Here is a 17,077-nt window from a genome sequence, read left to right as displayed (position 1 = left end):
TTTTCCCAGCACCACTTATTGAAGAGGCTGTCCTTTCTCCACTGTATATTCCTGCCACCTTTATCAAAGATAAGGTGACCATATGTGCATGGGTTTATCTCTGGGCTTTCTATCCTATTCCATTGATCTATCTTTCTGTTTTTGTGCCAGTACCATACTGTCTTGATTACTGTAGCTTTGTAGTATAGTCTGAAGTCAGGCAGCCTGATTCCTCCAGCTCCATTTTTTGTTCTCAAGATTGCTTTGGCTATTCGGGGTCTTTTGTGTTTCCATACAAATTGTGAAATTTTTTGTTCTAGTTCTGTGAAAAATGCCAGTGGTAGTTTGATAGGGATTGCATTGAATCTATAGATTGCTTTGGGGAGTAGAGTCATTTTCACAATGTTGATTCTTCCAATCCAAGAACATGGTATATCTCTCCATCTATTTGTACCATCTTTGATTTCTTTCATCAGTGTCTTATAATTTTCTGCATACAGGCCTTTTGTCTCCTTAGGTAGGTTTATTCCTAGATATTTTATTCGTTTTGTTGCAATGGTAAATGGGAGTGTTTTCTTGCTTTCACTTTCAGATATTTCATCATTAGTATATAGGAATGCCAGAGATTTCTGTGCATTAATTTTGTATCCTGCTACTTTACCAAATTCATTGATTAGCTCTAGTAGTTTTCTGGTAGCATCTTTAGGATTCTCTATGTATAGTATCATGTCATCTGCAAACAGTGACAGCTTTACTTCTTCTTTTCCGATTTGGATTCCTTTTATTTCCTTTTCTTCTCTGATTGCTGTGGCTAAAACTTCCAAAACTATGTTGAATAAGAGTGGTGAGAGTGGGCAACCTTGTCTTGTTCCTGACCTTAGTGGAAATGCTTTCAGTTTTTCGCCATTGAGGATGATGTTGGCTGTGGGCTTGTCATATACGGCCTTTATTATATTGAGGAAAGTTCCCTCTACACCTACTTTCTGCAGGGTTTTTATCATAAATGGGTGTTGAATTTTGTCAAAAGCTTTCTCTGCATCTATTGAGATGATCATATGGTTTTTCTCCTTCAATTTGTTAATATGGTTAATCACATTGATAGATTTGCGTATATTGAAGAATCCTTGCATTCCTGGAATAAACCCCACTTGATCATGGTGTATGATCCTTTTAATGTGCTGTTGGATTCTGTTTGCTAGTATTTTGTTGAGGATTTTTGCATCTATGTTCATCAGTGATATTGGCCTGTAGTTTTCTTTCTTTGTGACATCCTTGTCTGGTTTTGGTATCAAGGTGATGGTGGCCTCGTAGAATGAGTTTGGGAGTGTTCCTCCCTCTGCTATATTTTGGAAGAGTTTGAGAAGGATAGGTGTTAGCTCTTCTCTAAATGTTTGATAGAATTCGCCTGTGAAGCCATCTGGTCCTGGGCTTTTGTTTGTTGGAAGATTTTTAATCACAGTTTCAATTTCAGTGCTTGTGATTGGTCTGTTCATATTTTCTATTTCTTCCTGATTCAGTCTTGGCAGTTTGTGCATTTCTAAGAATTTGTCCATTTCTTCCAGATTGTCCATTTTATTGGCATAGAGTTGCTTGTAGTAATCCCTCATGATTTTTTTTATTTCTGCAGTGTCAGTTGTTACTTCTCCTTTTTCATTTCTAATTCTATTGATTTGAGTCTTCTCCCTTTTTTTCTTGATGAGTCTGGCTAATGGTTTATCAATTTTGTTTATCTTCTCAAAGAACCAGCTTTTAGTTTTATTGATCTTTGCTATTGTTTCCTTCATTTCTTTTTCATTTATTTCTGATCTGATTTTTATGATTTCTTTCCTTCTGCTAACTCTGGGGTTTTTTTGTTCTTCTTTCTCTAATTGCTTGAGGTGCAAGGTTAGGTTGTTTATTCGAGATGTTTCCTGCTTCTTAAGGTGGGCTTGTATTGCTATAAACTTCCCTCTTAGAACTGCTTTTGCTGCATCCCATAGGTTTTGGGTCGTTGTATCTCCATTGTCATTTGTTTCTAGGTATTTTTTAATTTCCTCTTTGATTTCTTCAGTGATCACTTCGTTATTAAGTAGTGTATTGTTTAGCCTCCATGTGTTTGTATTTTTTACAGATCTTTTCCTATAATTGATATCTAGTCTCATGGCGTTGTGGTCGGAAAAGATACTTGATACAATTTCAATTTTCTTAAATTTACCAAGGCTTGATTTGTGACCCAAGATATGATCTATCCTGGAGAATGTTCCATGAGCACTTGAGAAAAATGTGTATTCTGTTGTTTTTGGATGGAGTGTCCTATAAATATCAATTAAGTCCATCTTGTTTAATGTATCATTTAAAGCTTGTGTTTCCTTATTTATTTTCATTTTGGATGATCTGTCCATTGGTGAAAGTGGGGTGTTGAAGTCCCCTACTATGAATGTGTTACTGTCGATTTCCCCTTTTATGGCTGCTAGTTTTTGCCTTATGTATTGAGGTGCTCCTATGTTGGGTGCATAAATATTTACAATTGTTATATCTTCTTCTTGGATCGATCCCTTAATCATTATGTAGTGTCCTTCTTTGTCTCTTCTGATAGTCCTTATTTTAAAGTCTATTTTGTCTGATATGAGAATTGCTACTCCAGCTTTCTTTTGGTTTCCATTTGCATGGAATATCTTTTTCCATCCCCTTACTTTCAGTCTGTATGTGTCTCTAGGTCTGAAGTGGGTCTCTTGTAGACAGCATATATATGGGTCTTGTTTTTGTATCCATTCAGCCAATCTGTGTCTTTTGGTGGGAGCATTTAGTCCATTTACATTTAAGGTAATTATCGATATGTATGTTCCTATTCCCATTTTCTAAATTGTTTTGGGTTCGTTATTATAGGACTTTTCCTTCTCTTGTGTTTTTGTCTAGAGAAGTTCCTTTAGCATTTGTTGTAAAGCTGGTTTGGTGGTGCTGAACTCTCTCAGCTTTTGCTTGTCTGTAAAGGTTTTAATTTCTCCATCAAATCTGAATGAGATCCTTGCTGGGTAGAGTAATCTTGGTTGCAGGTTTTTCTCCTTCATCACTTTCAGTATGTCCTGCCACTCCCTTCTGGCTTGTAGAGTTTCTGCTGAGAGATCAGCTGTTAACCTTATGGGGATTCCCTTGTGTGTTATTTGTTGTTTTTCCCTTGCTGCTTTTAATATGCTTTCTTTGTATTTAGTTTTTGACAGTTTGATTAATATGTGTCTTGGCGTATTTCTCCTTGAATTTATCCTGTATGGGACTCTCTGTGCTTCCTGGACTTGATTAACGATTTCCTTTCCCATATTAGGGAAGTTTTCAACTATAATCTCTTCAAATATTTTCTCAGTCCCTTTCTTTTTCTCTTCTTCTTCTGGAACCCCTATAATTCGAATGTTGGTGCGTTTAATGTTGTCCCAGAGGTCTCTGAGACTGTCCTCAGTTCTTTTCATTCTTTTTTCTTTATTCTGCTCTGCAGTAGTTATTTCCACTATTTTATCTTCCAGGTCACTTATCCGTTCTTCTGCCTCATTTATTCTGCTATTGATCCCATCTAGAGTATTTTTCATTTCATTTATTGTGTTGTTCATCATTGTCTGTTTCATCTTTATTTCTTCTAGGTCCTTGTTAACTGCTTCTTGCATTTTGTCCATTCTATTTCCAAGATTTTGGATCATCTTTACTATCATTATTCTGAACTCTTTTTCAGGTAGACTGCCTATTTCCTCTTCATTTGTTAGGTCTGGTGGGTTTTTATCCTGCTCCTTCATCTGCTGTGTGTTTTTCTGTCTTCTCATTTTGCTTATCTTACTGTGATTGGGTTCACCTTTTTGCAGGCTGCAAGTTCGTAGCTCCCGTTGTTTTTGATGTCTGTCTCCAGTGGCTAAGGTTGGTTCAGTGGGTTGTGTAGGCTTCCTGGTGGAGGGGACTAGTGGCTGTGTTGTGGTGTATGAGGCTAGATCTTGTCTCTCTAGTGGGCAGGTCCACGTCTGGTGGTGTGTTTTGGGGTGTCTGTGGACTTATTATGATTTTAGGCAGCCTCTCTGCTAGTGGGTGGGGTTGTGTTCCTGTTTTGCTATATGGTTGGCATAGGTTGTCCAGCACTGTAGCTTGCTGGTCGTTGAGTGAAGCTGGGTGCTGGTGTTGAGATGGAGATCTCTGGGAGATTTTCGCCGTTTGATATTATGTGGGGCTGGGAGGTCTCTTCTTGACGAGTGTTCTGAAGTTGGCTCTCCCACCTCAGAGGCAGAGTCCTGACTCCTGGCTGGAGCAGCAAGAGCCTTTCATCCACTCGGCTCAGAATAAAAGGGAGAGAAAGTAGAGAGAATTAGTAGAAGTAGGAGGAAATAGGAAAGAAAGAAAGAAAGAAAGAAAGAAAGGAGGGAAGGAAGGAAGGAGGGAAGGAAGAAAGAAAGAAAGAAGAAAAGAAAGGAAGAAGGCAAGAAGGAAAGAAAGGAGGGAGGGAGGGAGGAGGGAAGGAAGGAAGGAATGAGGGAAGGAAGGAAAAAATACAGAAAGAAAGAAGATACAGTAAAATAAAATAAAGTATAATAAAGTTATTGAATTAAAAAAATAATTATTTAGAGAAAAAAAAAAAGGGAAGGATAGAACCTTAGGACAAATGGTGGAAGCAAAGTTATAGAGACAAAATCTTACATAGAAGCATACACATATACCCTCACAAAAAGAGGTAAAGTGGAAAAAATCATAAAACTTGCTCTCCAAGTCCACCTCCTCAATTTGGGACGATTCGTTGTCTCAAAAAGGGAAGGAAGGAAGGAAAGATAGAAAGAAGGTAAAGTATAATAGAGTTCTTTAAATTAAAATTAATTATTAAGAAAAAAATTTAAAAAAAAAAAAGATCGGATAGAACGCTGGGACAAATGGTGGAAGCAAACCTATACAGACAAGATCTCACACAGAAGCATACACATACACATTCACAAAAAGAGGAAAAGGGGAAAAAATCATAGATCTTGCTCTAGAAGTCCGCCTCCTCAATTTGGGATGATTCGCTGTCTATTCATGTATTCCACAGAGGCAGGGTACATCAAATTGATTGTGTAGCTTTAATCCGCTGTTTCTGAGGCTGCTGGGAGAGATTTCCCTTTTTCTTCTTTGTTCTCACAGCTCACAGGGGCTCAGCTTTCGATTTGGCCCTGCCTCTGCGTGTAGGTCGCTGGAGGGCGTCTGTTTTTTGCTCAGACAGGACGGGGTTAAAGGAGCCGCTGACTCGGGGGCTCTGGCGCACTCAGGCCGGGGGCAGGGAGGGGCACGGAGTGCGGGGCGGGCCTGCGGCGGCAGAAGTCGGCGTGACGTTGCAGCAGCCTGAGGCCCGCCGTGTGTTCTCCCTGAGAAATTGTCCCTGGGTCCCGGGAACCTGGCAGTGGCGGGCTGCACAGGCTCCCCGGAAGAGGGGTGGGGGCAGTGACCTGTGCTCGCACACAGGCCCCTTGGTGGCGGCAGCAGCAGCCTTAGCGTCTCCCGCCCGTCTCTGGTTTCCGAGCTTTTAGCCGCGGCTCGCGCCCGTCTCTGGAGCTCCTTTAGGCAGCGCTCTTAAAACCCCTCTCCTCGCGCACCAGGAAACACAGAGGCAAGAAAAGGTCTCTTGCCTCTTGGGTAGGTCCAGACTTTTCCCCGGACTCCCTCCCGGCTAGCCGTGGCGCACTAACCCCTTCGGGCTATGTTCAAGCCGCCAACCCCAGTCCTCTCCCTGAGCTCCGACCGAAACCGAAACCGAGCCTCAGCTCGCAGCCCCGCCCGCCCCCGGCGGGTGAGCACACGAGCCTCTCGGGCTGGTGAGCGCCGGTCGGCGCCGATCCTCTGTGCGGGAATCTCTCCGCTTTGCCCTCCGCGCCCCTGTTGCTGTGCTGTCCTCCGCGGCTCCGAAGCTCCCCGCTCCGCCTCCCGCAATCTCTGCCCGCGAAGGGGCTCCTAGTGTGTGGAGACCTTTCCTCCTTCACAGCTCCCTCCCACTGGTGCAGGTGCCGTCCCTATTCTATTGTCTCTGTTTTTAATTAATTTTTTCTTTTGCCCTACCCAGGTACGTGGGGAGTTTCTTGCCTTTTGGGAGGTCTGAGGTCTTCTGCCAGCGTCCAGTAGGTGTTCTGTAGGAGTTGTTCCACATGTAGATGTATTTCTGGTGTATTTGTGGGGAGGAAGGTGATCTCCGCGTCTTACTCCTCCGCCATCTTTCCACCGCTAGAGCTAAATACATTTTTGAACTTGTTATTCATTAAAATTGATTCTGATTACATATATTTTCTAAAGATTCTCTTGGAAAAGCATTACAGTATGAACCAGTGCCATAAGGTTAGTGGAATTGTAAAAGAAAATAGGGCCACGAAAGAAGGAATCAAATAAACCAACCACAATAACTATACTGAAATAACAACTTGCTTCTAAAAAATATAGGCAGCTAGAACAAAGCAGCATAGTATTATTTAGTCCTCATTATCTCATAGGAGGAAAACAACAGTTCCTTTGGGGAAAGTTAGTTTTCCTTGATCCCAAAGTTCAGGAAAACTCTAATAGTGGACCTGACGTAGGAGATAGTAGCATAATTTTAACATAATTAACTCAATAAATATTTATTGAGGACTGTTAAATGTTCTTGGATGTTTCAGTTTGCTAATTTTAGGAGGGGAAGGAAAGCAGGATAAAATTTGACATTATTTGTTTACCAAGTGGTGGGAGGACAGATAAGTAAACAGATCATTGCATAAAAAGTGGTAAGTACTTTAAGTAGTATAAGCATAGAGTTGCTCTGTACAGAAGCGCTTACTCAGAGGATGAGGGTTGAGGAAGACTTCTCTGAGAAGGTGATTCATGATGTTGGAACCAAGCTTTGAAAAACATTTGGAAGTTATGACAGAATGGGGTTTGGTGTTGAAAAGGAAAGAAGCCTTGGACAGAGAAAAAGGACACTGTAGCCTCCGAGAGCAGCATATATAAAAACCCAGATGCAAGAAAGAGTATTGGGCTTCTCAGTTGCTAAAGCCTTAAGCAGGGGCCTAACCGTGCAGGGTCTCATTTTCACGTTAAGCAATTTTGCATAATCAGAGACTACTGAGGAATTGCTGAAAGTGTTATGTTAGGGGTTGACATGATAGATTGGTAATTTTAAAAGATCATGGGACATGTAGTATGGAGATACAAATTAAAAGGGAGCAAGACTGAAGCCAGAGGTACTTGTTAGGAGGTATCTGGAGTGGCGATAATGATGTCAGTGATAATATCACTCCCAGAAGAATGCTAATCAGCAGTGACCTCCATAATAGTGCAGAATGAACACAGCATCATGTCTCATGACCGTTTCTCTTCATGGCCTGCAATAAAAACACTCAACATTGCTTTTCAGTAAAGGTGATTTCAGATATTTTTAATATGCTGTGGAAAATTTTCCTTCATGATGGAATTCCTCTTCTCTAAAAATTTTATTAGAACTATCATATGCTTGGATCTTCAATGAATACCCGTCATTTGTCGAAGAAGATAGTCGGAGATTTGTCTCTCAAGAGACAGGCCACCTCTACATAGCCAAGGTGGAGCCACTGGATGTGGGAAATTACACGTGTGTGGTGACTAGTATGGTGACAAACGCCAGAGTGCTGGGTTCTCCAACTCCTTTGGTGCTACGTTCTGATGGTAGGAAATGTTTCAAAGGGTAATTCTGAGTGGAAATGCTGTTGCGAATACAAGGAAAAACAAATTGAGAGAAGTGAAAAGTATATCCTGAGAATTATCATTTTGGTTTTTTTCAGGAGAAAAAATATTTACGAGTACAATGGCTAAAATGATTCCATCAACCATAGGTCCCTGTACATAATTCTTACTCAGGACTGGCTTCTTAATTTGCAGGGACCAGTGCAGAATGAAAATGAGGAGTCACTTGTTCAAAAATTAGGAAGAATTTCAAGATGGTGACAATAGGTCATTAAGCCAAACGCGAGGCCCTCTGAGCCTGGGGCTCACCTTGCGTTCCCGTGATGTCAGCGGTCCTGATTTTTGCCAGCTTGAGGTTATTAAAGCTCTGGATATTTTGTTACAGGCTAAAAAGTATCTCTAAAGAAAATTAAAAGAAAAAGTGTGTACATTAGATCCCTAGAACTTATTCATCTTATTATTGAAAGTTTGTACACTTTGACCAACATCTCCCGCATTCCCCTACCCTCACCAGCATAGTGATTATATAGTAACGTTGTGTTGTGTACTTGAAATTGGCTTAGAGGGTAGATCTTAAGTGTTCTCACTACAGAAAAAAATTTTAATTTTAAAAATTGAAAATAGTAATTGTGAGATGTTAAATGTGTTAACTTGACTGATGTAATCATTTCACAGTGTGTACATATATGAAATCATCACATTGTACGCCCTAAAAAAATCACGTTGTACAACCTAAATACATGCAGTGTTTATTTGTCAGTCATACCTCAATAAAACTGGAGGGGAAAAAAGGAAAACAGGTGTTTCTTCAGCCCCTCAGTGACTGTTTCAAGGGAGACCATGAACTGCAGAGTAAGCAGATTTGGAAGCTTGGGTAACTGTCCCACTTATGCAAAACCGTATCTGATACAGCACAATGCCATGGCCACAAAATACTTTCCAGTCAGTTATCGTTGAATTTGACCTTTCCCATTTATTAAGTTACCATTTCTTGTCTCCTGGTAGTCAATAAGTTTAAGATTGGTGTCTATGCTACCAGGGTACCATTAAGTAAATTTCCTCCCATAATTTTTGCTCTTTAGGATATTTTAAGAACTCATAATACATTGTATATTTTGGTTTGACTAGAAATGTCCAGATTGAATACAGAATAAAAAAGCCTCTCGTTCTATATAATGTAAAAGGCCTAGTGCTTTTCTCAGAACTGCTCTGTAAGCTGTAACTTAGGAATCACGGAATCCAAAGTTCCCACATATTTATTAATGTCGCAAGTTTGGCCCAAGGTAGCACTGCTTCTAAAAGTACCTACCAGACGGCTAGTGAGTAATTCAAATCATAAGGAAGAGTTCAAAACAGAGCAAAAAAAAAAGTTTTAAGAAAAATGGGACAATTCCAAAGGAAACGTTGAAACCATTAACTTTGTATTGTGGATTCACAGGAGTGATGGGTGAATATGAACCGAAAATAGAAGTTCAGTTTCCAGAAACTCTTCCAGCAGCTAAAGGTTCAACTGTGAAGTTGGAATGTTTTGCCCTTGGAAAGTAAGTTTTATAACATTTATACCGATACGCTAAAATATTAGGTTGCTGTAAGAGATCAAGATAGCTTTTAACAGCCTCTTACTTTCCTTATTTTCTAAAATTTTCTTTCATTTAGAAGCAAAGAAAAAATTAAAATACAGGAGAAATGCACATGTATAATTTAGTTTGAAACTTTAAAGATTTACGGAGGATGACTATGCCTGCCTAATTTCATAAACTAAATTGGTGTTATTTTTCTTTTGCTTGTTCATTTGTTGTATTATAATACAGTGAGTATACATTAGACTTTTTTCTCTAAATCATGAATTAACTAGAGAAAATGCACAGTTTATTTTATTAAAATATCAACTTAAAGAGATAAATCTTTGCATTTGCAGGTTTATGTGACTGACAACTGGCTGTGTTCTGCATTTGAAAATCTGTGCCTTTTTTGTTCTATCCTAAGAAAGTTTTATTTTGTCAAGCCTAAAAGGCTTCCAGACATCTGTTTAAAATAGCAAATAACTTGACGAATTTCTTCTTAGTCCTGTACCTCAGATTAATTGGAGAAGAAGTGATGGACTGCCTTTTTCCACTAAAATTAAATTGAGGAAGTCCAATGGTGTGCTTGAAATCCCCAACTTCCAACAGGAAGATGCAGGTTCCTATGAATGCATTGCTGAGAATTCACGAGGAAGAAATGTCGCCAGGGGGCGTCTCACTTACTATGGTGAGCCTTCACTTTGGGCATATTGGATTTTTAACTTTCGATCTCTCTAAAAGTTATTGTTATTGGGACTGGGTGGGGGTGAGTAGGAGGTTTTAGCAGAATCCCAGTGTCCAACTTTTTCTGTTCTACATTTTTTTAAATGAGGATATCTATCATAGAAGGAATTTTAAAAAATTAATTTTTGCAATGAAGTTGGAGGCATGATATACTCTTACTGCTTTTTAAACTGATTGATATATGGTAATGAAATATTTCACTTTTTTTCCTAAGAGTAACCATTTACTCACTTAACCGTAACAAGGAGAGATCTTTCTATCGGCCCTTAGCTCTAGAAAATGGGATTTTGTATCTTTCTTTATGGTCTTTACTAAGCCGAAGGAAACTGTCTCCTGGGAAAACTTGCAGTTACTGCATTAGACAAACCACATAAACCCAGGCTTACTTGACTTCCTCAGTGTTATTCTATCCTTTCCAATAGCGTAGGTGTACCATGTTTGCTGCCTTTAATTTGTAAGCACATTTATTTGATGTACTGCTCAATTTGGGTAAAGAAAGGTTAGTAACGTTACCTTTATTTAAAGTCTATTTGTAGGAAAATTAGATTATCCTGTTTCCCCAAACTTGTTTTCAAATCCCTTTTATTAAAAAAATGTACTAGGTATTTTGATGAAAGCAGGTTTTAGAAAGCAGAAATAAATGGTTTTACAAAATGTACTATTAAATATGGGAAGATGTAAGCTCAGTGAATATATTTTTGCAGTTTAATCATTAGAAACATTGTAAAACTAATAGGAATTGAACACTTTTGTGAAAAGCAAATGGCAATATATTCTGTTTATTTTAAAAACTGGAATTTGAAATAATTTTCAGTGCAAACTTGTACAGCATATGAAATGTTTCAGAGAGGAAAAACTTCGCAAAGACAAATATTAAAATTATAGAGCTTATTATGAACCCCTTCAAAAGAATGTGAAGTTTGTGCGTACATTATGTGTGATTAGATTGACACTTATTTTATGGTAAGGCTATAGGATCCATCAGGAACAAAATGGAGGCATGGTTTAATAGCATGAGTCATTCTGTGTTCTAACTCTCCCATCTTGTAACAGGATTAGGTTAGAATACGTAGCACCAAGTTGGAGTTTCCCAGGTGTCAAGTTCTACATGTTGGTGGGATGATATGGAGATAAGTTGGAGACACTTAACCCATGTGGCTGTATGGCTCTAAGTCGACCGCAAACAAGTCCTAGTTTATTTTCTCCTTTCTAATCAGCCACTACCTGACCCAGGGTAAGAAGTGACCATGACAGGAAAACACAGGATATTCCAACTGTCTTAATGTTTCAATAGGAATGTTTTTATCTGTATGGAACAGCGACCCTGCACAAATAATAAAACGCTTGTATGGCAAGACATCCAAAGCTAAGTTGACATTTATGTGCGTTATATTCAGGTCCTGGCACATTTTCTCTGTGGTGTGTTTTCTGCCCTTATCTACTTTTTCCCTTTCTCTGCATGTTGGTTGCCCTTACAGTCACAGAATGGCTACCAGCAGTGGCTAGCACATGAGTTTTTGTTCGTCCTTCCTTACTCTAAAACATCTTGCAATTCACTTCTCAAATCTCACTGGCTGCGTGTTCATTCCTAAACCAATCACCAGCTAGGAGAATTGGCTTAAACAACTTAAGAGCCTCTTTTTGGAACATGGAATATGGTCAGGTTTCCCTGGATTTTGTGGGCAATGTGAGGTGATGGACGAGAGGATAATTCAACGAAAAGTTGGGTCATCTTAGAAATAAAGAAGAGAAGAAATGGATGCACAATAGACAACCAACGTCATCCACTATTATTAGTAAATGAGGTAGGCTGTTGCTTTAGTCCATTATGTGGGTAATAGGATATGTACCTAAGAAACAAATTAGAGATAATGAGATAGATGGACTTCCCTGGCAGTCCGGTGGTTAAGACTTTGCACTTCCACTGCGGGGGATGCGGGTTCGATCCCCAGTTGGGGAACTAAGATCCCACATGCCGCGTGAGCCAGCCACAGAAAAAAAAAAAAGATAAAAAGAAAAGAAATAAATGAGATAGAGAGTTTCATGAAAGCTACTTTACAGTTCTGGCTTAAGACTAGTATATTCAGGGCTTCCCTGGTGGCGCAGTGGTTAAGAATCTGCCTGCCAATACAGGGGACACGGGTTCAAGCCCTGGTCTGGGAAGATCTCACATGCCGTGGAGCAACTAAGCCAGTGCGCCACAACTACTGAGCCTGCGCTCTAGAGCCCTTGAGCCACAACTGTTGAGCCCACCTGCCACCAACTACTGAAGCCCACTTGCCTAGAGCCTGTGCTCCACAACAAGCCACCTCAATGAAAAGCCTACCCGCTGCAACGAAGATTAGCCCCTGCTTACTGCAACTAGAGAAAGCCACCCACGGCAACAAAGACCCAACATGGCCAAAAATAAATAAATAAAATAAATTTATTTTTTAAAAAAGACTAGTATATTCAGTAAATGCTGCGCAGTTCTCTGCTTATCTGCTCTAATATTTCATGTAAAAAATGGTCCAGTAGAATATTTGAATCTCATATGATGGAATAAGGGGAAAAATCACAATAAATGTACCATTTGTAATCCCAGGATTGGCTTAGACCAGCAAATTATCTTCCCATTTGGAGAATAGTAATATGAGGAGCCAGTGGAAATTTTTGCTAGAAACTTGAGTCTCAGTCAAGGGATCATGTGTGAGTTTATTTGTAGTCTCCATCCACCGAGGCTGATAATTCCTGAAAGAAGAAAATGTGTTTTAATATAGAGTAGAGAGGAGTGATTTGGGACTGAACTACACTTCAGACTGGGCAAGTCGTTTATATTTTTTAAAAAACAAAATAAGGTAAAACTCAGATGGGTACATTTTCTCTAAAATCGAAATAGCTATATTTTCATTTCAATTTCAGTTATAAAAAAAGCAATTTTATGAGATAGAAAGGGAAAGACAAACCTTCCCATGGTTGAAATTAAATAGAAATAGATAAACTGTTTCTCCATATGGAGGATGCAAATGTGAACCCCGAAGTATACATCCCATGCATAATGCAATGTGAAACCAGGAAGACATCTCACCTCCTAGTCTTGGGTCTAAAACACAAGCTGAGACTTGACTGAATATACTGTGAGTATTGAATGACTTTCATTATGAGTGGTACATTGCTTTCATCTGTAAAAGGATTTCCCAAGTGTCTTCTAAAATGTAAGTAAAAATGACAACTGAACCTGATGCAACTGATTTGCATACATCATTTAAGGTGGCACGAGTTACTTCTTTTTCATAAAACATCATTTGATTCAAATTGAAGCAATTTATCCATCTTTCCCTGCCTACATTTTCATTTGCACATAGGTTCGTAAGATGTTCACTAGTTTGTATTTAATTAAGAGTTATTTCTAAGTTGAAGGAAATATTTTTTTCCTCCACTGTAGAAGTTTCTCTTCTATGGATGCTGATTTTTAGTGCAAATTTAGACTAGTATCTGCTGTCATTCACATATTAAGTTGTTATCAATTGTGATCTCATAATTCAAAAATGCACTTGGAGAAGAAAATCTATTTTGTGTACCTGCATTTTTTTCCTACTAATAGACATCTGAAGAGTGTAATACAGTGCCCAGAATTTCAAAAACAGAGAAAGCATAATGAGTTTGACGTAGGAAAAGGCAGATTGTAACATCCATCCTCAAATATAGAAATGTTTCATATACCCACTTAGTAAATACTTAGGGAATTAAATATAATTTTAGCCACTATGCTTACGTTAATCTATTATTGCCCATAGTCATATCCATTTATGTGGATAAAGTATTTGTCTTTTATTGTGGAGTGGTTTGAATTTCTTTCCTTTTTCATTGCAGCAAAGCCTCATTGGGTTCAACTCATAAAAGATGTGGAAATAGCTGTGGAGGACAGTCTTTACTGGGAATGTCGAGCGAGTGGTAAGCCCAAACCCTCCTACCGGTGGTTGAAAAATGGAGAAGCCCTTGTTCTCGAGGTAAGGTAACATGCCTGTCCCCACTTTGTGTAAATAAATGCCTTCCCTAGTGACCAGTGCCAGAGTCAACTGGTGAGTTTGCATACATTCATCTGAACAGTTCATACCATGTTCATCTAAGAAGTGGTACAGAGGTAAAAAGGATAAAGTCAGGTACTCAGTGTGCCAAGGAGGAAATATTTACAATATTGAATTTCATTGGGAAAAGGTGATTTTATGAATTTAGTACATAAAATGATATACTGTCAACCCATGAACAATGCAGGCATTAATCCTCGTATAATTTATAACCTGTCCTCTGTGTCCTCAATTCCTCTGCATCCACAGATGCAGCCAACCAGGGACCGTGTAGTCCTGTAGTATTTACTATTGAAAAAGTATCTTCAAATGAGTGGACCCCTGTAGTTCAAACCTTGTTGTTCAAGGGTCCACTGCATTATATTTTTTCATTTTGAAATTAGAGAAGGCTTTACGTTAATAAAATGTAGACTGTAATTTCCTTTTTCCTGTTTGATAACTTGCATGGCCTCTGGAGAATAAATGTGTCGATTACTTCATTACCTTGTTACATGAGTACTTATTTTCTCAATCACTTCTCTTCTCAAGCCAGGTAATTTTTGCTCTTTTTAAAAATTGTATACTAAGTCAGTTATGTTCCTTCAAATTTCTATGCATAACCATTCATAATACCTGCGAACCTTCAATAAATGTGTTTCCCAGAACCCTTTTTAATGCACAATTTATAATACCTTCAATTTGCATGATTTTAAAAACTGGTGAGAACCTTTCCAGTTGATGGGGTGGGAAGCATGGTAGATTTCTTAAAGTCTGCAACTTTATCCACAGGGAAAAATGAAATAGTTGCAGTATTTTACGTTGTGCTTTGTTATTTATTTTACTGATATACTTTTTGATTGGAGGATGTTTATTAGTATTTCCAATGTCTAGCTGTTATGTTAAGTCATTCTCACTGTTTCAAATAAGCGAAACGTTTAAATTTTAGGTCAGTTTGCCTAATCCCATGAGAAAAATTAAGGAGGTTTGTGTATGATTGAAATAATATTCAGTGGTTATCTTTTTTCTTCTAAATTGGTATATACAATACATTTTTATTATCATCTAGGGGAGAACACAGATAGAAAATGGTGCCCTTACAATATCCAACCTAAATGTGACCGATTCTGGCATGTTCCAGTGCATAGCAGAGAACAAACATGGTCTCGTCTATTCCAGTGCTGAGCTCAAGGTTGTGGGTAAGACTAATTTTCTTGTCTTATTAATTTTTTTCTTAAATCCTCCATACTTGCCAGAAGCAGAAATATTTACTTCTCATATTAGATTCCTACATCTAATAACATTTTTAGTATCACAGCAGAATCATGCAGGGTTTCTAATCAAGGCACACATTTTAATGATTTCTAAAGGAAAGTAGCAATTATGACCAGAATTAAGGCCCAAAGATTGAAGAAGAGAAGCAACAGGGAGAGAGTGTTGACCTAAGACCTCCTTATTATCCAACTCCAGCAGTACCAACTAAGTAGTACCTTTTAAGAGAATAAGTGACTCTACTGTTCTCTGTTGCTGGTCCATAAAAGTAAATATCAGAATTCAAATCAGGGCTTCCCTGGTGGTGCAGTGGTTGAGAGTCCGCCTGCTGATGCAGGGGAGACGGGTTCGTGCCGCGGTCCGGGAAGATCCCACATGCCGCGGAGCGGCTGCGCCCGTGAGCCATGGCCGCTGAGCCTGCGCGTCCGGAGCCTGTGCTCCGCAACGGGAGAGGCCACAACAGTGAGAGGCCCGCGTACCGCAAAACAAACAAACAAAAAAATTCAAATCAGTAGTTTATTGATCCAAAAGGAGTTGTCTTTGTCTTTAATTACTCTGCTGAAAACATCAAGCATTCGGCAGACCAAAACTTTAATTGACCAAGGCTCAAGTACTTGAAACTATGAATTATTTTTTTCTTGTACTTTAGGTATAGGAGAAGAAAGGAGATGTTATGTCATGTTTAGGGCAGTTGTCCAGAAAAACAGTTTAAGATGCAAATGACTTAAAGTCCAACCAAAATTGTCAGAGCATAACATAGTATGTGTAAATTAGAAAGAAAGAGGGGGTGGGGGGAAGGGAGGGAGGGAGGGAGAGAAAGAGGAGGCGAAGGGGAGGAAGTTTATTGCTCAGTGTTATTAAAATGGAGAATTTGGATTTCAGCTGGACTTGACCCAGGGCTCAAACATCATCACCACTCTCTGGCCCCATATGATGTTACCCAGCATGTTGTTTTCATTACCACAGTCAATCTAGTTGCAGAAGGATGGCTTTCTTGATTGTTCAGATGGAAGTCACAGTCCTACATGTCATTGGCCCCATGTACCTGATTTGAGTCACGTACCCATGGTTGGTCCAACCCAAATGGCCAGAAGGTTGAAAGGCCCTGATCTAACTCAGTATTTCCCAACTGGGGATGATTTTGCCCCTAGGGGATAGTGGGAAATTCTGGAGACCTTTTTGGCTGTCACAGTGTAAGGGGAAGGTGGGGAAGAAGGGAGCTAGCGTGTGCTACTGGCATCTGGTGGGCAGCTGCCAGAGAAGCTGCTAAATATCCTACTATGCCCAAGATAGCCTCTCACAACAGAGTCCTGTCTAGCCCGAAATGTGAAGTGTCTCATTGAGAAACACTGGTTTGAGGAAAATAGGTCTTTCTTGGTGCCTGGAAGTTAAGAAACAAATCATAGGCACCAGGAAGACTGAAGCTTGGGAGGGGCAGATCATCAACTGAAAATCTGGCTAGTGTTATCCATGACAGAGAAGTAGGGTGTCATGACGGAAAGAAAGTGGGATTTGCCCATATCTTAAGTCGAAGCATGGCTGTGCTCTTATGTTAAATTAACGTTATGAGGCATAGTTTACTCATCTTTCAAATGGATGGGTCCCTACCCAGTGTTGCATGGGGTTTTCCTATGGGAAAATATATGATCTATGCTTCAAAAAAAGATTTTATTGAAATATAAAAGTATTTTTCATTTGTGTTAGTAAAAATTACGCTCTCAGGATCCTAATTCTTAAGGCCAGCAACCTTTGGATAACCTGTCTTCTTTATCTGCAATTATATATATATATATATATATATATATATATATATATACACACACA

At 39.2% G+C, this 17,077-nt stretch overlaps 1 protein-coding gene across 1 annotated transcript in view; it reads left to right on the top strand.

Annotated features, from left to right (window-relative positions):
- Positions 1-17,077, top strand: part of CNTN3 (contactin 3) — a 247,909-nt gene that overhangs the window by 138,378 nt on the left and 92,454 nt on the right. The window contains exons 5-9 of the mRNA XM_007447671.1: positions 7,411-7,614; positions 9,071-9,173; positions 9,698-9,882; positions 13,791-13,927; positions 15,051-15,180. Of these exons, the coding sequence (XP_007447733.1) occupies positions 7,411-7,614; positions 9,071-9,173; positions 9,698-9,882; positions 13,791-13,927; positions 15,051-15,180 (759 nt within the window). The remainder of the gene's footprint in view (positions 1-7,410; positions 7,615-9,070; positions 9,174-9,697; positions 9,883-13,790; positions 13,928-15,050; positions 15,181-17,077) is intronic.

This window comes from Lipotes vexillifer, unplaced genomic scaffold (genome assembly GCF_000442215.2).
Source record: "Lipotes vexillifer unplaced genomic scaffold, Lipotes_vexillifer_v1.1 scaffold1008, whole genome shotgun sequence".
NCBI classification, from domain to species: Eukaryota; Metazoa; Chordata; class Mammalia; order Artiodactyla; family Lipotidae; genus Lipotes; species Lipotes vexillifer.
Note: the sequence above shows the minus strand (reverse complement) of the source record. Positions and strands in the feature narration are given on the sequence as shown.